The 23,363-nt window shown below is 51.8% G+C and overlaps 1 protein-coding gene across 2 annotated transcripts; it reads right to left on the bottom strand.

Annotated features, from left to right (window-relative positions):
* Positions 1 to 1,793: 1,793 nt before the first annotated feature.
* On the bottom strand, positions 1,794 to 23,134 carry IPO13 (importin 13). 2 transcript variants are annotated; one of them, XM_025390155.1, is made up of 20 exons: positions 22,163 to 23,134; positions 19,684 to 20,420; positions 13,327 to 13,467; positions 13,078 to 13,219; positions 12,803 to 12,969; positions 12,462 to 12,582; positions 12,228 to 12,375; positions 11,620 to 11,801; positions 11,509 to 11,535; positions 11,180 to 11,314; positions 10,887 to 11,030; positions 9,470 to 9,550; positions 8,791 to 8,928; positions 8,542 to 8,638; positions 5,481 to 5,533; positions 3,165 to 3,231; positions 3,024 to 3,082; positions 2,788 to 2,877; positions 2,318 to 2,499; positions 1,794 to 2,228 (listed from the first exon to the last, which is right to left on the bottom strand). In XM_025390155.1, exons 1-20 carry the CDS (start codon positions 22,244 to 22,246, stop codon positions 2,132 to 2,134), a joined length of 2,892 nt encoding a protein of 963 aa, XP_025245940.1. In that variant the 5' UTR covers positions 22,247 to 23,134; the 3' UTR covers positions 1,794 to 2,131. The 2 variants fall into 2 exon arrangements, with proteins under 2 accessions (XP_025245940.1, XP_025245930.1); XM_025390145.1 differs by lacking the exon at positions 22,163 to 23,134 and having other exon boundaries at positions 19,684 to 21,457.
* Positions 23,135 to 23,363: the final 229 nt, after the last annotated feature.

Raw genomic sequence — 23,363 nt, 5'->3', positions numbered from 1 at the left:
TAGTTCCCCTGGCGCTCCTTTCAGGCGCTGGGAGTCCGGTTCAGCCCACCCGCGGCCATCAGGAGCACCAACTTCACTGTTAAGCATTTCACGTGCACGCTATCCTCTGGGCAGTATGACTGCATAATTCTTTCATTCATTCTTTCTTTTATTTTTGACAAGGTCTCGCTATGTTGCTCGGACTGGAGTGCAGTGGCGCAATCTCCACAACCTTTACTTTCTGGGCTGAAGCCATCCTCCCACCTCAGCCTCTTGAGTAGTTGGGGCTACAGGCGCGCGCCACCACATCCAGCTTAGTTTTGTATTTTTTGTAGAGACAGGTTTTTGCCACGTTGCTCAGACTGGTCACCAACTCCTAAACTCAAGCAATCCACTCACCTCAGCCTCCCAAAATGCTGAGATTACAGACTTGAGCCACCGTGTCCGGCTACACTGCATAACTTTAAACTTGGTGCCGACCAGCTCGGGTTTGAATATTGTGCTTGGTCACTTGCTGCTGAGTATCTTAGGAATGTCTCTATGCCCATTTCCTTATCTGAAGAATGGGGAGTTGTGACAATAGTACCTCTTAATAAGATTGTTGTGAGGGTCAAATTAATTTATCTACAAAACTTTACAAAGTAGTTCTTTGGATATCGCATGCAGTGAAAGCATTTGCTATTTAATCGGCCAAATACTGAGCACTTACTGTACATTACGCACTTCATTTTTAGAGTTTACAGTCTTTGGAGTAAGAAATATCCCGAATGGTACCAAGGACATGACTGGCACATCCTCAGGTCACAGGAGATGCTTTGCACAGCCCCAGCCATCCTCAAACACGCTGCTTCCCATCAATACCCCCAGGGCATACCCCATAGACCTCTACCCTCCAGCTCCTCACATCCCCTCTACCCCCCATGTTTACTCATGTGTAAACACTCTCACATGCACCATCACTTGAAATGCCCTCTTTACATACCTCTGTCAGACAAGGAAACTGAGGTTCAAAGAGACTGCCTGTGTAATAAGACACGAATTCAGTAGCACAATCAGCATCAAACCCAGATCTACTGAACAGGGAAGGGATGGGAGGAATGTGGGAGTAACCAATTCCCCATCACCCACAAGGAGATTGAAAGCTCAAGGATAAAAGTGGGGAGAACTCAGTCCTGCTCTTCAGATCTTACTGAGGAGAAGCCTGGGGTACCTGAGAGGCAGCCTAGGTGAAACTATAGCTGAGGAGACAGAAAGGGAGGCCACACTGCTAAGGGAAAAAAGCAAGAGCAGGTCAGGAGCTGTCCCTGGTGCTGACTGATCCCTGACCATCCTGTGCTGGAGGTCCTGTGTAAGCGGGGAGCAGTGAACATATGGACACTAGGTCCTACTTTCCTCTTTTCTCCTCTGCGGCTGAGATCTTCTCTCCCTCACCTCCCTGTCACCCACCCACCCCCCCTCCCCACACACACGCAGTCCCTTTCAATAGCCCTCCTCAACCATATGCAAGTTCGATGCTGTATTTAACTCCACACCAGACACCCCTCCTGGAAGTCAAAACCCCACTCCATTTCTTCACTACCAAATGGACCCAGCCCTACCCCACTTGCAGCCCAAAGCCTCAAGTCCTGTACCTAGGAAGCCTGCTATTCCTGTCAAAAGCTTTCTCCATGAAGCCTTCCCTCACTTCCTTACCATTCTCCCAGGTTGGCATGGTAGCTATGGACTAGATCAACCTTTGTTCAGGGCAGAATAATGCAGGACAGAGCTAGGGGCCTAGTAATCAGCGCTGTTGATTAAATAAATGTATGCATACATGCATGTTGGGACTAATTTAATGGGGATGGCGGGGTTGATGACACTAGTGCAACCACCCCACCCCAAGGGCAATGGCAGTATTCTGAAGGGCTCCAGCCTAGGTGTCTTGGCTACAGCAATATCTCTTCCAACCTGGGAGCTAGAGGGTGTTCCTACTATTCCCTCTCAGGCCTGGTCCAAGCATCCTCTCATCCTTCCCCCAGGCCTTCTGGACCCAGGCTTTCAGTTAGGTGGTGGTGGCAGCAGAAAGGAGGCAGAGACAGCAGTGAGGGTCCAGGTTTACTCTTTGGGGATAGGGAAGGGTGAAGAGAAGGGGTGGGTGGGATGGGGGCACCCCTCAGTAGTCAGCTGTGTAATCTGTGCCATGGAGACCCCGGCACAGCAGTGTGAACTCCTTCACCATCTCCTTCACCCGCCTCTTGTTCACTCGCTCGCTGAAGGAGAAAAGGGAGAGCAGGTTAGCACCAGCCACCACCACTGCCCCCTCTCTGCCTGAGCCCAGGCCCACCCCAGCTCTGCTCACCGAAGGATCTGCTGGCTGAAGGTATCCTTCTGTTCAGGGCTGAGGCGGGCAGAGGGAAAACCAGGTGGCTGCAGGGCCTCCTTGATCCACATGCTCAGGAGGCTGAAGCAGTGCTTGTTCAGGGCGAACAGGATGTCGGCAAAGCAGTCCATGAGGCTGCGGGAGGCCTGGCCCCCAATGGCCTGAGGGAGAGGGGTTCTCAGCACACCAGGGTGTTGCCCCTTCTGCAGCAAGAATGCCTAACTGCCCCAGGCCCTCTGGACAGTTCCTAAGCCAAACCACATCACGGTGAGCGCTTTTTGAGAGCCAGTTGATCCCCACAGCAATCCTAACAACTTTCAGCCATTTAATTGAAAAAGAAACAGAATCTGAGAGCTTAGGGAACCAAAGGCTCAAGCCTCCCAGAAGGCCAGCTGCCTCAGCAGTGTGGGGCCCTCACTCCCATCAAACCCCCCTTTGCTCCATCTCACCTCCAGCACTGCTATGAGCAGCATACGACCGTCTTCCTGTACCACCTTTCCCACAGACTCTACTTCCCCACACCGAGGCAGCAGCTCTGTCTGCAGAGGATGGAGAGGCCCATCAGCCCAGCTCCTTCCCAGCTCTCCCTGAGGACAAGACCTGTACACCCCAGCCCTACTGTCTGGAGTCCTGGGCAGGCAGGGCATTGGGGTGGCAGTGGGTCAGGGTTCAGCATGGGACTCACAAAGAAGCCACAGGAGGCCTTGACAGTAGGTGCCTCAGGGAACTTGAGGGCCAGCACAGCTGTGGGACAGGCAGAAGCAGATCAGTTTAAGGATCCTCCTAGGGGAGCCCCAGGCCCACCCGTCCGTCTCGCCCCACTTACCACACTGGAACACAGCTTTGACATCCAATCGTTCACACAGGAACAAATCTGGCTTCCGCTTCAGAGCCTGCAGGAGGTGGAGCTGGTAAGCCCAGCCCCAGCCAGCTCCAAGGACCATCCCCCCACTCACCTGCCACCCTAGCCCCCAACTTCACACCTCACAGGTAAAGGCTGCCAAAACCAGCTACCCAGCCATCTCTGGGGGACCCGGACCACCTCAGAGTTCAGTAGGTCAGGTGAGGACAGCTCAAGGGATGCTATGTACGTGTATGTGTACATGAATGCACGGGTGTATGTGAGAGAGGTTGGGGGTGGGGATAATGCAGAAAGTTTGGGTTCCAGACACCTTTCCCTCTTCCCTCCATCAGGGCCAGATGTCTTGCAGGCTCTAGGTTGCCAGCAGTGACTTCATGTTGATTCACAGAGGGAGTTAAGCACCCCAGGTTTGTGAATAGGGCAGCAGGAAGAAGAGATGGCAGCCAGACAGGGAGCCCTCAGCCCAACAGCCCTCCTCCCATGTCCCTCCTGTATTCCTGAGGCACCCTCTAGCTCCTGCTCAAGAAGAGGAAAAGTACAGCAGGAGCCTTGGAGCCTCGGCCCCATCTTTCACCCAGGGTACCCTGTGTCCAGGCCCTCTTCGGCCATACACCCACCAAGGAGTCAGTGCTGCTGTGGGTAAGGGGGAAGAGATGAAGTGAAGGGGACAGATGGCCTGCCCCGAGTGGTACCAGGACATGACTGGCACATCCTCAGGTCACAGGAGATGCTCTGCACAGCTCCAGCCATCCTCAAACACTGCTGCTCCCCAGCAATGCCCCCAGTGCATACCACGTAGACCTCTACCCTCCAGCCCCTCACATCCCCTCTACCCCATGTTTACTCATGTGCAAACACCCCCACATGCACCATCACTTGAAATGCCCTCCTTACATACCTCTGTCACACCCCTAACATACACACGCTCTCCCCATCTGGAACACACCCTCATTACACAGTCACACATCACACCTGCACATCCCCAAACCATGTCCACACACCTACACCCTCAGCCTTGCCACAGTCCCCCTGTGCACTCTCCCAACATACCCATCCACAAACACACATTCAGACACCCTCCCCATCAAAGATACACCCTTGAAAACACCCACACACATATCCATCCAGGCCCAGAACACTCCCTGTTCTTCCCTCCTCCCAACCTCCCCCTCCCCCAGAAACTAGACTTGTAAGTTCCAGGAGAGCAAGAACTGTGCCTGCTTTTGCTCACCATTATATCCTCAGTACCTAGCAAAGTAGAGCATGTATCACACACTCAATAAGTATCTGTGGAATGATTAAGCAAAGAAACACTCCATTTACCCCAACTCACAGGTTAGGGGGTCTGCATGCTAGGAACCCCTAACACACAGAAGCCCCCATCACTAACTCCATGCCCCCACAGCCCAACATGCATCTCCAAACCATACTCTGATACAGACATACCAATGACTTAACATACACTCCTATCCTCCATAATACACACTCCCACAACCCAACACACACACACCTCCAACCCATGTCCACGCTCTAAATCCATCAAGGCCTAACACATCAACAAACAACACAAAACACACAACACATCAACATACAGCATACATCAAGGCACACATTCACCCCAGCACCCAACACAATACACATACTACTTACAGGTGATTTCTGTTCCCTTCCCAAACCAAACTCAAAACATACAAAATAAGGTCTCACACACTGAAACACATACAAAACGCAAACACATCCTAATGTGGAGCCTGCACTCCACCTCTCAGCAGCAGCTCAACCTCTCCAACAGCCCAACTCTGGGCTCCACCGTGCACATTCCTCTTCAGCCCCTCGCTTTGGAGCTGCTCCCAGCCTACCTCTCAGGAGCAGGCTGGGGGCACTGAGGCAGGCAGTTCCCGGCAGGAGCACGGGGACAGTGAACCCCAGGCCCTTCAACTCCAGCCCTACCTGTGAACTTCTTGGGCAACAAGAAGCTGATGGGCGCAGTCACCACCCCCTCCCTTTCCCATTCCCCACCCGAAGCCAGCCCAGCTCCCTCCCTTCGGGATCAGCCTCTCCCTGGTCTTTGTAGAAGACTGAGCTAGTTGAGGCATAGGGGCACTAAAGGAGGATGTTGGGTTGTCAACTTCCACGGAAACAGATGAAGAAACTCTATTCAACTGAACAGAAAAAAAAAATTTGTCAACAGAAAGCTAAAAATAGGCTTAAATTGAATTTCAACATAAGAGAAAGAGAAAGAGAGAGAACAGAACGTGAATGAATAAAACTAAAACACACCTGTGCCAGGAGTTGCATAAATGAATCAACAATATCAGGATGATCCCTGGGCCCTAAAATATAATAAAGATGGAACTTAAGAAAAAATTATACAAACAGCAACTCAACCTCATATAGTTATGTGGGACTGAGAGCCTGCAGGGAGACAGCGTGGGGGCACATGAGCAGCAGGAAGCAAGATAAAGAAACAAAACATACAAAAACCATGAACTGGGAGAAGCCCAACAGAAAGAGACGGCAAAGTGAAGGACGGGCCTGCCCCAGCTCCCTCCAAGGGGCCTTCCGCCTACTCCCCACTCCTCCTCGGGCCATCCCCTCGTGTTCCCTTGGTACTTGAGCAATTCTGGACTCCACATAGCTGAAGAAATGGCCACCACACTTACTGTGGCCTCTGGCAGGTTGGGGTAGACCTACACCGCTCCTAGCACATACCTCCCAGCAGCCAGTTATTGAAGAGGAGAGCCGGGATGGCAGGTGGGGGTGGGGGGGGTCAGTCCTTGGTATCTCTTTTTTGTGGTTTATCTGAGGGCCCTAGAAAGGCCAGGGCATCAGAGCCTGAGTAAGTGCCACCTCACTTCAATGGCCTTAGGGCTCTTGATCTGGCAAAGGAAAATAATCTATTTGGTCCACTTAAACCAGAGGACTCTTGCTTAGGTATGGCAGTGCCCAGCATGCTCTGGAGATGGCCTGGCAAGTCACTGGCAGGGAACCAGAGGAGGAAACAGCATCATAAGGCCAAAAACAAGAGCCCCACCCCAGCAAAGCTCCTCCACATGGACACAGACTCAGCAGAGAGCCAAGCTCAGGGCTGAGGACTAGTTCCCATCATCTGGACATGCCAAGAAATAGGGAAAGCAGTCAACGTGTCATCCCATGGTCCAGTGGGAAGGCAGAGCCCGAGGAAGGAATGGCTAAGATTGGGATGGCGTAACAGGTATGGGAGCCATCCTGTCCAGCGAGACAACCAACAAGCCCAACAAATATGATGTTGGACACTTCTGCCTCCAGTTCTGATGATTCCTGAGGCAAGAATATGGCATGCACCTGGAGCTCCTACCCAGGCTTCTCCACTCTGAGGAGGATGTGGTGCAAAACCATCTGCCTAAGACACCACTAAGTAGCTGTGTGATCTTGCGCAAGCCACAAATGCTCAGTTTCCCCATCTGTAAAGCAGATAATCTCTGCCCTGCTTCCTTCTCTAGGCTATGAAGAGTCACCAGTAAATAAAGCCTGTTCCTTTGGTATCTGAACTCTGAGTTATTTAAGTCCTAGAAAGTGAGGCCCAATGTGCACCCTGCAGGTTTGATATTCAGCAGCCACCCTGTTAGAGGTGGGCCAGACAGTGAGAAGGTTCCAAGGGCAGGGAGCCCTCCCTCTTCTTTACTTAACAGCGTCTGTGGCCTGCTGTATTCTGGCCTCATTCTGGGCACTGGGGATGCAGAGAGAAGAAACTCAACCCTACCCTTCAGGGGCTTAGTCTAGTAAGAGAGACAGACATGAAAGCTGATTATTGTGTGTGATCGGTGCTGTTTCAGCAGTGTGTACGGGATGCAGTTTCAGTACAGTTAGAAGCACCCAATTCTGCCTCAGAAAAATTACTTTGAGAAGTGATGCAGTCTTCCTCCTTTGTAAGGCATGAAGGAGTGAGAGTTCACCCAGTAAAGGGCATAGGACATTCCAGTCAGAGGAGCAAGGCACAGGGATCAAATGGGACACGGTAAGGAAGAGGCAGTGTGGCTGGAATGTTGGAGTCATGAGGACATCGGCAGGAGAGGACAGGAGAGGCATGACAGAGCCTTGTCATGTGGGTGGGAATGGAACAATAAGCTGAGGGCAATGGGAACAATGAAAAGGTTTTAAGCCTGGGAAGACAAATGCTCAGATTTGTGTTTTCATGAAGATTATAGCTGCAGCGTGCAGAACAGATTGGAGAGAAGGGGAGATGTCAAGAAAACCCACTAGAAGGTTGCTGATAATCCAGGTGAGACCCTAAACTGAGGCAGTGGCCACAGAGGTGGGTAGAAGTGGACCGACCGAGAGAGAATCAGGAGCCAGGATCAATGGGGCTTGTCCCAGATTGGGTACAGGGAGTGGGAGAGGTGGAGTTGAGGATGACCACACCAGGTTTCTGGTTCAGTTTTCTCCCCAGTTTGGACCTACTCCATGGCCCACAGAAACAGAGGCCAGGATCATGAGACCAAGCACTGAGGATATGAGCTGCAAGTACTCTGGGCACCACCCGAGACCCCTGGGGAGCCTCAAACCCGTGACCACGAATCCAGGCAAGGCTCATGAGGCTAGCTGAGCAGTGTTGTTTTTTTTTTTGTTTTTGTTTCTCCAAATTGGAAGCCTGGATTAGACAACACGAGAAGCCTGAATGAAGCCCCTGCTCCCAACTCTCTCAGGCAAAGGGCCACAGTGAATGGAGGGCTAGGACCACAGCCAAAGGTACTCGACTTCAGGCCTAGAAAGGACTAAGCCTTGATGCGGGGAAAGGAACAAGCAGTCTCTGAGTACTTCACTGTGCAAAAGCCCCCGAGCCAGGGGCCCAGAAGATGTGACTTTAACACCTGTAAACAATCATTTCAAGTATATGGTATCTCCGTTTCACAGATATGGAAATGAAGGCCCAGCAAAGGTAAGTGACTTGCCCAAGGACACACAACTAGTTGGTGGTGATGAACTTAGAATCTAGGTCTAGTTGACTTCAAAAGCCCATGCTCTTTCCACTTTTCGTTATATCCCAAAGTAAAGGAGCCAGCCTAGTGCCCCAAGTCCCTCAGAGCCTCTGCCCACCTCCCACCCCCACCTCCTTCTTCCATATCCAGACTGGCCCTGAGCCCAGCAGGCCAGCAGAAGACATCATTCACCCTCTTATGAACTTCAACCTAAGGTTTCAACTATTTGTAAGGTGCTGTGCTTGATCTCACAGGTTTCCCATCAAGTCCCACGTGTGACTCAGGGGACAGAGAAGAACAGAGTGGGCAGCTTTGGCTCCCCATTTGGGGAAGCAGAGGCAGTGGCAGTGGCAGCAGCAGCAGAGACCCTGGTCAGGACCTACCTTGCTGGAAGAGAGTGAGTGTGACGGAGGTGACGAGCAGGAAGAGGGCCTCAATTGGGGGAAAGTGGGCAGGCTCATGAGCAAAGATGTGGACCAGCTACAAGAAAGCAGGGAATGCTGGTCAGCTGAGACCCAGTCTCACCAGGATAGAGCAATATCCCTGGAATGCAAGTGGGGACCCCAGCCACAGCAGCCATCTGACCCACCCCCACCCAGGGTCAGGAGCTCTGCCCCAACCAGAAGGCCCACCTGTCGAGTGAGGTCAAGAGCAGAGGCCTGGGGGATGGTGCTGTACATCCGACCCAGCATCTCACACAGCTGTGGCACCATGGGGGCAAAGTCATCCAGCAGCGTCTTAACAGACTTCTCAAAGATAGCGCACACCGCCTTGGGAAGAAAACAAAGGGGCCCTGGTCAGCAGGTCATGACTGGCTGGAACAGCGCTGAAGCCCTGCACAGAGGGGGCCTAAAATCGGGCCCTTACCTATAAGCCTTGCCTGGCCCTGCAAACAAAAGAACGTAAGCAAGTCTGACCCTTACCCTGAAAGGCAGGGGCAAAGGCCCTTCACTGAGGGGCAAAGGATGTAACTGTAGAACTTAACTCCTGCTACTGACATCTCTACCATTTCCTCTCAGGGAGCAGCAACAGCAACAAAAACCTGAATTGAAAAGGGACCAAAGGCAGGTCTCTGGTGCTAAAACAGATGCCTGAGTGTCACTCGACCCTAATATTACAGTTCTTGCGTTAAGCACTTCTCATATTGGGGAGTTCTAAATGTCTTCCCAAAAGACTCCTTATCTCTATGGGGCAGGATTCACCTCCCTTGTTTCTCCAAACCATTGTAAGCTGAAGTGTGGCAGTAACATCTTACCCTGCTATACCTCTGAGCAGTCACTGTGGGAGCAGAGGACAAGGGTCAGGGCTCACCTCCACAACCTGGGCATCATTCAACCATTTGCTCAGCACCTTCTGGATAAGCTGGAAGACCTGCTGCAGCACCACCACCACCTGAAGACACAGGAAGAAGTGAAGTGCTTCTGCTATTGATCACTGTGACCCACTTGAGAAGGACTTGGTAGCAGGGAGGAGGGGAGCAGTTCAAACCTATTACCCCAGAATGCACACTGAAGACCCAGTGCATGGGTCCCCTAGGGGAAGAAGTGGTTTGCTGAACTCTCTCATGAATGAAAAAGGAGGATATCCTGAATTCTAGGGATCATCTCAAAGGAAGCCTCAAACTGCAAAGCAGAGATATCACAAGTGCTTCATAAGGTTACAAAAACTTTGTAGACTTAAAAAAAAAAAATCCCCCCTATCTCTGCTCTGTAAAACCAAGGCTATGGACTAGCCTCTGAAGAAGTGCAGATGTTATCTCCTCCAAATAGGCTTGAGGTAGGGAGCCCCAGGGAATGCACAGATGCAGGCTTAAGCTGCTCTCCCAGCTTACGGAGGAGTAGAGAGCAGACTGAGGTCCTGGGAGGTGAGGAAAGGCAGGATGATGACTACCATGTAAAGAAGCAGCTCTGTGGGATGACAGTGGCCCAGGTGTGGTCTAAAGCCAAGAGGCTAACTGAAACTGGGTTGGGGAGTTAAGCAAAGAGGCCACGATGCCCATGGCTTCCTTTTCTCCTGGAGAAATCCTGGAGGGAGTTCTGGGAATAGCAACCAAAGCAGTCTTTGTAAAGAACTGTACAATATGCAAACTACCTTCACTTAAGACCACATCTGCTATCCAGCACAGTTCTATGAATTGAGTCAGCCAGACATTTCAATGTTCTCAGTTTTTAATGGGAAGCTGAGGCTTGCCCCAGATCAAGCAGCTTCTAAGTGGTCACCCCAAAACCTGTGCCCAAGCTTATCACAAGACTTATCACACTGCTTTGTGACAATCTGAGCAACTTGAATTTCCTCTGCACTGGGAGCAACTTGAAGGCCAGAACTACTACATGTGGAGGATGTAATGAGCATCCTTAGTGCTCACAGGGGACAGTAAATGTTGAAGTAGAAGGCCCTACAGAGCTGGAGGTTGAACAGGGGCCCATAATAACATCACTTAAGGGTTGAAGGATATAACGTCAATGTCCCTCATGAGGCTGAGGAATCTCAATGACATCACCCTAATTGGGCTGGGGACAAGGACAACATCACACACAGAGTTGAGTGAGATAATGACATTGCTACCTACAGAGTGAGGCAATTATAGGTCATTCATGGAGTCAGAGGACCAAATATATCACCCCCACGGGGCAGGGAGAACAATGACAACATTACCCACAGAATTGAAGAGTGACAATGACATTCCCACAGGTGGGGGTGGGGGGATGGCAAAGACAATGTCACCCACGGGGTTGGGTCCCTGTGGCACTGGCAGCTTCCGAAGCTCAGGGCCTTCGTGATCATCCTCATGATGACTGATGTCCAATGTGGTGAAGAGGTTGGAGAGAAGCCCCAAGATGTGAACAATGGCCAGCTTGTTGGAGGGATTGGGCTGCAGGGAGAAGCAAACCAAGCTCCAGATCTCCTAGCCCCAGTTTGGTCCCCAGATCACTGAGCCCCAGCTCTAAGGGCCAGCTCCACCTTCACCCCTCATCAGCCACAGCGTACCAGTACTGCTCCCGGCCCCCAGAGCTCACTCACTATCTCCTCTGCCAGCTTCTCCAGTTGCTGGATATAGGGTGAGATAAGCGAGTGCAGGTTCTTAAGAATCTCCTCCACTTGAAGAGCTGACAGCAGGAAGCCCAGCGCCTGCATCAGCCACATGCACTGGCTTGTCTGTGGGGCAGAACATGGATGGTCAGTCCTGGCCACATCTAGTTGTGGGGTAAGAAGGAAAACGGGCCTCTTGGGAGAAGAAAAACACAGAGAATAAGGGGTAAGAGGAAGGGGAAGGCCAAAAAACAGGATTTCAGGGATAAGAGATTCCCACAAGACCCCCAAGGAGACCCCTAGAAACTTCTGAGCCGCACCTTGTGGATCTGTTTCATCAGCACATCCTGCGGGGGAGAAAGAAGGAATGTAGTATCAGCACAGTGCAGAGTGTGCTCTGAAGCTCAGTACCATCCAGGGCTCCTGCATACCTGGGACACGGCCACAATGTTGGCAGCATAGGGAGGCAGGTCATACTTGCACTCTCGGCAGATCTTCTTGAGGGTAGACACAGAAGAGACAGAGAGCTCAGGATTGCCTAGGGCATGCAGTACCAGGGGCAGAACACTGTTGATCATGACGGGGTGGTCAGCCAGCCATTCAGACAGAGCTCCTGGAGGAAGGAGGGAGACAGAAGGATCTTTGAGGCAGGCCAGACTGGCTTTGTACCATGTCTCTGAGGCAAGCAGAGTTCCTGGCAGGGTCAAGTTGCAGCCCTAGCACAGAGCACTGCTCCATTCAGAGGACATATGCATGTGCATGCTCAAACATGAGCCTTACAGCTGAGAAGCAGGGAGAGGTTACTCAACAGAAGCCCAGTACTGCCGTTTCACTGACAGTAAACTAGCCTCACTGAATTCAGCTCAGTGTGCCATCAGATGGACCCCCTAGACCTGCCAGGACAGTCAGTTTGTTACAACACTGACTGTGTGTAGGCACATGGCTCTCCCATTCTGGATAGAATCCAGCATGCTGGCTGTGGCCGGGGTGGGGTGCTGTGGCTCTGGGAATATGGTCATGGGTGTGTGCCAGGTCTCACCAATGGTGAACATGACAGTGTCTGCCAGCTGCACGTTGCTGATGCTGATCCGTGGGATGAGGCCAATGAGCCCAGGCACCACATCAGAATAGTTGACGTCAATGGTCTCTGCGATGGATTGGAAGCCGTAGAGGAGGGCCTCTGTGTGCTGGGGAAAGAGGGTGCCACTGGCTTGGATGAGGAGGAGGGTGTGACAGGTCTGGGAGGGCTGAGGGAATCAGGCTTGGGAGGTACCTGCCAGGAGTAGGGCTCCTCTGAGCTGGTAAGCAAACGACCCAGCTTGTCATAGAGGTTGCTGAGCAGCTCGGCTCCCAACATCTCATAGACATACATGAGCGTGTCTGAGATGTCCACCCTGAGAAGCAGATGAAGGCCTTTTATACTGCCTGGATCCTGACCCTGGATCCTGCCCCCAAGCCCAGGAGCCTACCCCAGTACCCCCACAACTCTGCAACAATGCCTAGAAAACAGAGAAAGGAGTCCCAAAATTCAGAAAGCCTGGCCTTGGGCCCCTTCCCTCATTGCCTTCATTATTTCTGGACTCCATTTTAGAGGAGCTGGCCTGCTACCATCACCTGTAAATTCGGAACTGCTCCTTCTCGTCTGAGGACCAGAATCCATATTCCTCATCAGAAGGGAACTGGGCCTTGTGCAGAAGCACATCCACCAGCTGGAAGTAGACTGGCCGGTACACCTGCTGGTATACAGCCTGCTTCTCTGCCTCAAAGGATAGAATATCATCCTGAGAGAGCCAGGGAAGACAATTAGCCACCTCACCAGCAGCCACAGAAGCCCATGATCCACCTTCTTCCACCACAGCCCAGTCCTACTGGAGGTCACACAGACACACCTGCAGCGTGTACCAGAATGTGAGGGTTAGGGAGCTGGTGGTCTCATTGACAGGATAGTGGCCAGGGATGCCTGTGCAGAACATAATCATGTTGACAAGTGCCAGGAAACTCTGCCAGTGCTCTACTTGGTCCAGCAAGGCCCTGGGGAGGAGGAGACACAGTCAGGTCATTCCACCTCTCCAGGGACTTCCATAACCCCACCTCTTAGAGGGCCCTACTATCCCACCCCCAGCTGCTCCACCCCTTACCGGGAGTGGTTCTCGCCCAGGGCCACAGCGATGCGACAGATGCCATGGGAGGTCTCCATGTCCCCGTTCTGCACTGCCTGCCGCAGTTGTTCCTGCAGACCCAGCACCAGCGGGATGAGCTTCAGGAGCGTGTTCACGTACCTAGAGGCATGAGGTAAGAAGATCCATCAGAGCTCTCTGCTCACCCCCACACTGGCTTTAAGAGAAAGGCATAATCTCCTTGTCTTTCTTCAAAGCTCCCCTCCCCTTATTAAATCCTAAGCAAAACAAGGGTCAGGGTCTACATGGCAGATTTGATGTTCCCTATGTTGGGAAGAACCTTAGGTCAGAGCCCCCAGAACTCTGAGAGGGAAGTATGAGAAGGTTGGTATTACGGGTTGAATTGTGTTCTCCAGGTGGACTGCGAGCTGATTCCAGAATGGGTGAAGATTTTGTTTTTTGAGATGGGGTTTTGCTATGTTACCCAGGCTGGTCTCGAACTCCTGAGCTCAAGAGACTCGGTCTCCTGCTCAGCCTCTGGAGTAGCTGGGATTACAGGTGTGAGCCACTACGTCCAGCTAGGTTACAACTTCTGGGGAGGTTGAGATGAAGTGAATATATTTTGCATGTGGTGATAACATGAAGTTTGGGGCGCCAGAGGGCAGACTCGCATGGGTCAAATTATGTCCCCACAAAAAAGATACGTTTTTTGATAAATCCTAATCCCCAGTACCTCAAAATGTGGCCTTATTTGGAAATAAGATAATTGCAGATGAGGTTATACTGGAGTAGGATGGACCTGAACTCCAATATGACTGGTGTTCTTATAAGAAGACATCCATGTGAAGACAGAGACATACAGGGAGAATGCCACATGAGGACTAAAGTAGAGAGTGGAGTGATGTAGCTGGAAGCCAGAGAACACTGAAGACTGCCAGCAAACCACAGAGCTAGCAAGAGGCAAGGACGGAGTCTCCTACAGGTTTCAGAAGGAGCTCAGCCTTGCCAACACCTTGATTTCAGACTTCTAGCCTCCACAATTGTGAGACAATGAATTTGCTTGGTTTTAAAGCCACCTAGTTTGTGGTACTTTGTTATGGTAGCCCTAGGAAACTGATACAGTCTGGCAGGGGTGATTGAACAAGAGTGGGAGACAGAAGAGTAAACACAGGATCAGAAGCCCTGATTAAAAAAAAAAAAAAAAAAAAAAAAAAAGATTTTGGAAGGCAGCAACAGCTCATGAGAGCATCAACCCCTGCCATCCACTCTACTCTCTACCACCAAATCCCAACTCTTGAGGAGTCTGGTGGCAGCACGGAGGGAGAGAAGTAGATAATGAACTCAGAGCTAAGAGGCCAAACAGACAGGATTTGACGACTGACTGGATATGAGGAAGGCGAAGAATAAAGGCAACTCTCAGGTCACTGGCTAAACAACTAAATAGATGGTGGAGCTATTTACTGAGACCTGTAGGGTGAGGAATGGGGAATAGCAACACCTTTAATGGGAGGTGGAAGGTGATAAGCTCAGTCTTAGATAAGTTGATTCACAGACACCTGATAGGTTATGCAGGTAGAAGCATCTAGAAAGAGTTGGATATAAAACCCTGAAACCCAGCATAGAGGTTAGAGCAAAAGCCATAGATTTGAGAGTCATCAGCTAACAGCTGGTAATTGAAGCTATGGGAGTAGATGAAAATTGCCCAGGGAGAATGTGTTGAATGAGAAAAAAAAATAAGAGGGTCCAGATCAGAGCCCTGAAACACAACGATCTCTAAAGGAGAAGGATAGATAGCCCAGTATACAAAGGGGACTGAGAGAAGCCTGGCTCAGCCCACTGGATCCCTCTTCAGCACCTTGGTCTGTGGAGATGAGACTAAGTAGAGGAAGCCACGCTCTAACAGTAGGGATCAGGTGCTTGGGACCCCTCTGTTGTCAATCATAATGTCACCATAGCAATCTATTTTAGGGAGTGGGGGACTGAGGATCCCAGAAGGAGTTCTATCTGGACTTGCCCCAAGCAGGTTGCTAGGCAGTAGCCTCATATCCTTGGTGGGAGGATGAGAATGACAAAAAGAGGCAACCAGCCCAGGGACATCGGCCTCCTTCTCCACATCCCCATTCTGGTAGGAAAAGTCATCCATGCCAGGATATCCCCAGCCCAGAGACAGCCCCAGGGGGTGCTGCCTGGAGACGGCTGGGATAGCTTCAGTCTCCTGACCCTGACACGGGCTGCACCACCAGACAATGGGCATTTTCAGGCCAGACTCTGGCACAAAGACAAAGGGCAGGGCCAAGGCTATGGCCCACAAGCTCCTCAGCAACTGAGATGGGTGCAGGAGGTAGCGCTCTACCCCCATAGCATCTCCACTGTATTCTAAGGCTCCTTCCTCCACCTGCCAAAGTTTATGCAGATGGCAGATACTCAGTGAAGGTTCTTAATGTGTCTCATCTGAGCCTCATAATAGAACAAATCAAGGATAATACAGCCTCAAAGGGCTCAGAGTATCATATCACTCAAGGTCATACAACTTAGAAGCAGAATCCAGGTTGAAACTTCCCCTTAAACTGCTACAGGTCTGCTTTTCTTTCAGGGCCCAACCAGGATTTCCCCAAAGGATCTATGTGCATCTCAGCCCATATCTCCAGTCCTAACTGATGGGAGCCCCCAACAGCCTGCCTAATTCACTTTCCCTCCCTCCCTAACTCCCAAGGAAAAGCTTTTCCAGCATTAAAAACATATTTCTGGAAAAAAAATACATTTCAAAGGAGAGAGCCAGGAAGCAGCAGCAGCTGTGGAGGAGCAAGAAAAGGGTGACTTGAGTGCAAGCTTAGCTAAGGGGAGGGCCAATGTCAGGACACCTAGGGAAGGCGTGCCTGGATGACCCAGGAGTCAAAGCCACTGAAGGTGACTTTCACAAGCCAAAGCTGGGAAACTAGACTGGGTAGAGCAAGGACCAGGCTCGGATTCTGGGTTGGATGCAGCTCACCCATGGGAAGAAGTTCCTGCATAGATTTCCTACCACCTGAGCACCTGTGTCTGCGACCTGTGAGTGGACAGAAGAACAAGTCTGAGGTCCCAGAGGTTTCTAGGTTTGGGGGAAGGAGACAGGGAGGATGTCTTTACGACTGCAGCTGAGGCTGGGTTCAAGAGGCCTGGCTCCAATCGGTCAGTTCAAGTAGCCGAGGCAGGGCTGCTGGGACTCCTCCGCTGCTGCTCACACGGAGCTCAGCCCAGACCTGCAATTAGAGCTTCACTTCAGGAGCAGAGCTGAGAAAATGGGGAGAGTTGCTAAGCAACCAAGGGGCTGCAGCCAATGGGCGCCAAGGAGGCTGTGGGTTACCTCACTGGCTCCTTGCTCGCTCATTCGTTCAGAGGAGAAGGGGCATCAATTACCTGCCAAAGCCCTTGAGACTGGCTGGGCGGGTAAACTTGGGTGTATCCAAGGACACCTCACATCACCCACACACTTGCCCTGATCTGTTTCCCTTAGTCACCAACTGTCAGAGCCCACCCAGCACTTGAGCTTCAGGCTGCCAAGAGAGGCCTTGATCTGGGACTAGGTATCCACCTTAAGCTGGAAAGCCTGGGAAGCCGGGGGATAGGTATCATAATAACTGCCAACACAATAATGACACCAAATACTGGCAACTGCTGTTTACGGAGTACATAGGAACCATGCTAAAAGCTTCACGTTCTCTTATTTAATCCTCATACCGAAACAATCTTTTATTTTTTAAAATCAACCCCAATGTTTAAAGTTTTAAAAGGCAGTCGTTAAGCACATTATCTATGTGTGTATGTGTGCGTGTGTGTGTGCATATACATATATATACACATACATACACACACACACACATATATATATATGAAACCAACTCCTTTTCAAATGTAGCCACTGAACAATTAGGCCCACTTTCTATCGCATGATTCCGGTTCTACTTCTTATGACCAATTCTAAAAGTAAACGGCCTTAATCCATTTAATAGTAACTATGTTTCTCTTTTAAAAAATAAACAGTTGGCCAGGCATGGTGGCTCATGCCTGTAATCCCAGTACTTCGGGAGGCCGAGGCAGGTGTATTACCTGAGGTCAGGAGTTCAAGACCAGCCTGGTCAACATGGCAAAAACCCGTTTCTACTAAAAATGCAAAAATTAGCCAGGTGTGGTGATGCACGCCTGTAATCCCAGCTACTCTGGAGGCTGAGGCAAGAGAATCGCTTGAACCTGGGAGGCGGAGGCTGCAGTGAGCCGAGATTGTGCCACTGCACACCAGCCTGGGCAACAGAGTGAGACTCTGTCTCAAAATAAATAAATAAATAAATAAACAAACAGTTACCATTAACCATTAACAGTTACCATTACCATCACATAAAGTATAAATGAAGAACATACACACACAGTTCCCATTTTAAAACATGTGACGTATGAATAACCCAAACATACAAATGCATGCTGCTGACCATCCCAACCCCAGCAGAGACCACAAAAGAACTCCCATTACTCAAGGAGTCAAAATACTCTTTACTGAACACCAGGGGCAGGACTTATGCACATTATCCTATTTAAACCTTTACAACTCTGTGGGGTTGATATATCATCCCCATTTTATTAATGAGGAAACTGAGGCTTAGGAATGGTTTATCCAAGATTTCAGATCTAATAAGTGAACATTCTGGGATTCAAATTTAGATGTGACTAACGCCAAGGCTTGAGTCGTTAGCCACTGTCCATGAAATCTCTTTCAATGGTTTTCCCTTCCAATTCTGCCAAGGGTCCCAAAGCCCCATCTCTGAAATGTCAGTGTCAGGGCCTCCAAACTCACTTTTTCTAATCCAGCTCATACCAAAAGTCTCAGTAGGCCATTTTCTCTGCTTAAAATCCTTTAATATCTTTATATCATCTTCAGGATGAAGATCAAAATCTTAAACTTGGCCAAGGTCCTGCATGATCTGGGCCCAGGTCTCCTATAACTCTGGCCCTTAAATCCTGCTGTCTAATCACACCTAATGATTTACAGATCACCAGACCCTCTGGGCTTTCACTCTTCCCTTGCTTGGGCTCTTCCATCTGTCTGGAATGTCCTCCCTATCCATCACTTCCATCTGGCTAACTCTTACACAGCTGGGTTGTCACTTCCTCTGGGAATCCTTTCATAGCCCTCAGACTCAGTGAAAGCCTCCTCTGGGTTCTTGAAGGCCCCTGCATTCTCCATCAGAGGATTCATCATGTTGATTGTACTTGCCATTCATGTGTCCACTAGACTGTGAGCTCCGGAGAGACTGAAGCTAAAGGATTTGTCTCTGTGCTCCCAGAGCTCAGCACAAGGCCCAAAACAGGACATGCTCAATGAACATTTGCAAAACAAACACTTCACTACACTCACTTCTTTAGGGCCCTTGAATATATCATGATGCTGCCCACAAGTCTTTGCAGCTGCTGTGGTTCCTAAAGCCTAGAACACTCCACCCTCCTCCCCCAATCCCTTCCATCCCCACCCCTCCTAACTCAGGCAACTCCTACTTTCCTCCATTCAAAAAACATCAGATGCTACCATGTGCCAAGCACAATGTGACAAAGTAAAATGACAGAGTCCCTGTCCTCACAGAGGTGAGAGAAATCATGTTATGGGCTAAGAAGGAAAAATACTGGGAGCTCTGAGGTAACATAAGAGAGAAGATCAAACTTAGCCTTAAGAATCCATTGAGGACTTCCCTATGCTTAAGCTGAGGCAAGGTGTCAAGTACATGTGATGAGCCAGAGGCTGAAAGGAACATGGGACATTCAAGGAATTAAAGAAACTGTGTGAGAGTGTAGAGAGCAAGGAGAGTAGCATGAGATGAGGCCGGTGATGCCACACTGTGCAGCACCTTTATGAGTCACATTAAGGATTCTGAGCTTTAACCTAAGAGCACTGAGACGCCACTGAAGGCTTCTGATCAGAAAGATTAGATCCCCATTTTCAAAAGATCACTCTGGCTGCTGGGACAATGAAGGGTATAAGAGTGAGGACAAGCTCTACAGTAACCTGGGGAGAGAGACGATGACAGCTTGGACTAAGGTGGTAGCAATGGAAATGGAAAAAAAAATAGATTTGCAATGTGGTCAGGAGGAGAACAGCCAGGACTTGGTGACTAGTTGAGAGAAGGAAAAGAGAGTCAAATATTTTAATTGAATAACTGATAATTAGTTGTTTAATGTCTGCCTCCCTGTCTGAACCATGAGGACAGGGACCATGTCTTCTTTGGTTCCTTGCTTTATCTCCAGCATAGGACCAGGTATCAATACACATTCAATTAATGTTCATTGAACAGATGGATGGATGGATGTGTGGCTGGCCAAAGAGGCTGTCTTCTGCACGGGTGGGGACTAGCTCACCTCTGGGCATCAGGCTGTGAGATGGCATTCACAATGGCCTCCACACTGCTGTCGAAGAGCTCTGAGTCCTGCAGAGCAGCGAAGGCAGCCTGAATGAGCGCCTCACAGTCCTGCAGTGGCACCTCCAGCTGCACCCAGCTGGAGAAACACTTGAGCACCTTCTGACGCACACAGCTGGGTGAGCTGGGCTGCTGTAGTAGTTGCTCCAGCAGCGGGAAGACAGCCCCACATTCCACCGCCAGGCTGGTCCGCACCAGGCCTTTGCGGTACTGGGGTAGGCGGCTGGTCTGGAACTCCTCAGGCAGCACTGTCAGTAGCTCTAGCAGGGCTAGGCAGCGACCCTGGCCATCCACTGGTGAGTCCTCAGCCTGGAAGAGTCGTACCATATCTGCCACAGCACATGGCCAAGCGTCAGGCATCATGCTGAGAGCCAGTGAGGCCAGTGCCACGCACAGCCGAGTCAGTACAATCTTGGAGCCACTGGCAAAGCGGGTGATCTGGGTGAAGAGCTGTGCCTTTAGGCTTTCATACTGGTCAGTGGGGATGTCACTCCAGTAGCGAGAGATCTTGATGTGAAGAGCACTGGCCCCAAAGTACTGGATCTCTGGTACCTTGTCAGGTTGCAGTAGCTGCCAGCTGAAGTGCCAGGCCTGTGGGGAGACCTGGGCCTGCATCAGCCACTTCTGAGCCAGGTTCTTGTTCTCAATGTTGGGGTCATAGTAGAGCTGGTGCAGCGCCTGCAGGACAGCACAGGACTGAACAGGTGCTGGCCACTCTGGATCCTGCCAGAGCCCAGAACAGAGGCGTGACTTGGTCCTGCAAGGGTGCTCCCTCTCCCTGACTGGGGGGCTGAGCAGGGAGAGCTCAGGGCTCTGCAGTGTTTCCTGGGCCTGGGGTCCTGCTGATATCTTGAGAGCCTGAACCTTGTTCATGCTCTACCATATCCTCTTCTCCTTATAGTAAAACATTATGGGTTCAGAGAGGGAATCTCCACAGGAAAAGTGAAAAAAGAGGAAGCTGATCTCCCCAAAGGGGAGGCACTTGAGGGCAAAGCCCAGGTGGAAGGAACAGCTTCGCAGGGATGAAGCTAAGTCTGAGAAGGGCATGGAACAGCTTGAGGGGACTTGACCCTCCCAGGCACAGCTGCTCCCATCAACTCCAACAGCTCCTTTCAGCTCCCCCAGGATCATCCCTAGGTCATTCCAGATGCTGGCACCAAAGCCAGTGTGAAATCAGAGCAGGACAAAAACTTTTTCCAGGCAGCCCTGGGGCACAGATATACTGGAGGGGAGGGTGAGAACACTCCTCAGAGGGCACATGTCCAACCAACTGATCCAGAGAAGCCTTGGCCATAGCTGCAGCCCTGGCAAACACCTCGCCTAGTGCTCTCCATTAGCAGAATCCCCAGGGTCTCAATTCCAATGGGACTTTATCAAGTAAGAAAACAGTGAGATTTATCTCCCAATAGCACATGGAACAGTGCGCCACCATGCCAACACTGCCCTGCTCCAAGGGGTGGGAGAGTGTGGCCAGGACCCTGACCCTTAATCAGGCTCCATCCAAGTAGGCTTAGCTCTATTCGTACCCCTGACAGCCAGTTATGGCCATTGGCCCTTGTTTGGCCCCTCAGGGATGCCAAAGCAGACAGAAGAGATGCATCCTCATTATTTGTTATGGCACACAGGGTTAAGGATAACAAGTGAGCATCTGCAATCATTCCCTGCTTTCAAGTAAGGGAGCCCTATCTCCCCATTCATCCCAGGGTGTATGCATTCCTGCATTTCAGGTTGTAGGGAGCAGATACAAAAAAGAACTAAAGAGGCAGTTCAGAAAGATGGGCTGGGCAGTGGGGGAGCCTGGGAGGGCCATGGCAGGGAGCTATGTGGGCAGGTGAGTAGGGAGGAGCCCCGTAAGGCTCCCAGCTGGGCCAGGACCCTTGGACTCAGCACAAAACAAAGGGAGACCGCCCCAGGCCTGCCTGCTCAGGACTGGTCTGGCTTCCATCCAATAAAGGAAGGACCCTTCTTCAAAGAGTGGAAACAACCCAGATTGTTTTAGTTCCAGATCATTTTCTGAGCCCTTGGCTCAACAAAATCAGGTCCAGGATGGTTTGGCATCAGGATAATTCCAGGAGACTGAGCTGCAGGTCTCCTGGGTTCCCAGTTTCCTACTGCACTGCTCATGCAGTTCCCATAGAGCTGGAAAATAGCCAGTCTGGATGGGAGGCTAAGTCACAGCACCCTGAAGGGACCATCCCAAGACCCTAGAGTATCTGTCCACAGGGGACCTGCCTGTAAGGAAAGACAAAAATAGCCCATTAGGGCACTGCAATACTGCCTGCCCAGATAGACAGCAAATGCCAGGTGCTCTGGGGGCACCATACCAGCGGGCACCCAGCCCAGGCCTGAGCTCTGCCATTAGTGACAGTCCCCAGAACTTCTGCTCTGTCACTGGAGTGCCCACCCCAGAGCCCTCATACCTTCTCCACGTTCTCCACAGTGAAGTCCAAGGCTGGTGCTGCTCCAGCCCCTGCAGCCCCCGGCTGCTCCTCCCGCCGCTCCATCTTTGCTCCCTCCCTGGCAGGGAGGTGGGCCCTGATCTGTCTCCTGCCCCAGCCCCTTGGCTGCTGGCCCCCTGCTAGACCCCGGCTTGGGTGCCCAGGGAGTGGTGGGGTGAGGGGGAGCCCAGGGCGGGCATGGCTGCCGAGGCCTCCCCACCTCGTTTGGGGGTGGGAGGCTGGCCAGAGGCCAAAAGGGGTGCTCTTAGGAGACCCAATGAAAGGGACTCCGAGGAAGGAGCCGTCAATGAGGAGCTCTCAGGCAGGGATCCTAGTGGTAGGTAACAGCTCTGTCCCCAGAATCTGTGTGGAGGGAGTCACTGGGGAGGGAGGCCTGCGGGGGAAACCAAGTCCCTGGCTCTTGAGGGGTCACAAGGTCGATGGCCTGTACCCACAACACCCCCGCCTGGGTGAGCTCTCGGGTGCTATGAAGAGGTCATGGGGCTGGAGGGTCACGGGGGAGAGAGCCCTTCGTGGTTACGGAGGCGTCCGACGAAGCGCGGAGATGCAGCTCCGCGAGTCTGGGGCGAAGAGTCCGTGGAGTTGAGGGGCTGTGGCAGGTCCCTTCCGTTCGGCCTGGCCCGCGCTGTTCTCACCGCCCCGCTACAGCCCAGCTACCGCCGCTGCCTCCGCCCCAGTGACTGACAGACAAGCCCGCCCGGCCGGGACGGGGCAGGGACCTCGGCAAGGCGCGGGCTGCCCCGAGCGCCTGTCCCCGGCACCGCAACTCAGGCCCCCACTCTCGCCAGTTCTGGCTCGGCACGGCCCGGCACCGCCCGGCACGGCCCAGCGGAACTGCGCGGAAACTCATTCCGGGTCTTTAGCCCTGTCCTCGCGCCAGTCCGCGCTCCCCTGAGCAGGCGGTGGAGCGGCACGCCGCCCCAGGCCCCCGCAGAGTCTAGGCCCCGCCGCTGTTCACCCTGGGAAATGTAGTCCATGTTGCGCCTAGCCGGAAGGCGGCGCCCTGCGGAGGCGGCCGGGAGCACGTGGGTTGGGGACCTGCAGAGCCCCGCCTGTCCTCGGCCTACCGCGGCCAGCAGGCATTCCGGGTCAGACCCGCGCGGGGCGCTGCGGCCCAACTGCTTAGTAGGAGAACGTGACTCGAGGGGCCCGAGGACGGAGG

Source organism: Theropithecus gelada, chromosome 1, assembly GCF_003255815.1.
Source record: "Theropithecus gelada isolate Dixy chromosome 1, Tgel_1.0, whole genome shotgun sequence".
In the NCBI taxonomy this organism is placed as follows: domain Eukaryota; kingdom Metazoa; phylum Chordata; class Mammalia; order Primates; family Cercopithecidae; genus Theropithecus; species Theropithecus gelada.
Note: the sequence above shows the minus strand (reverse complement) of the source record. Positions and strands in the feature narration are given on the sequence as shown.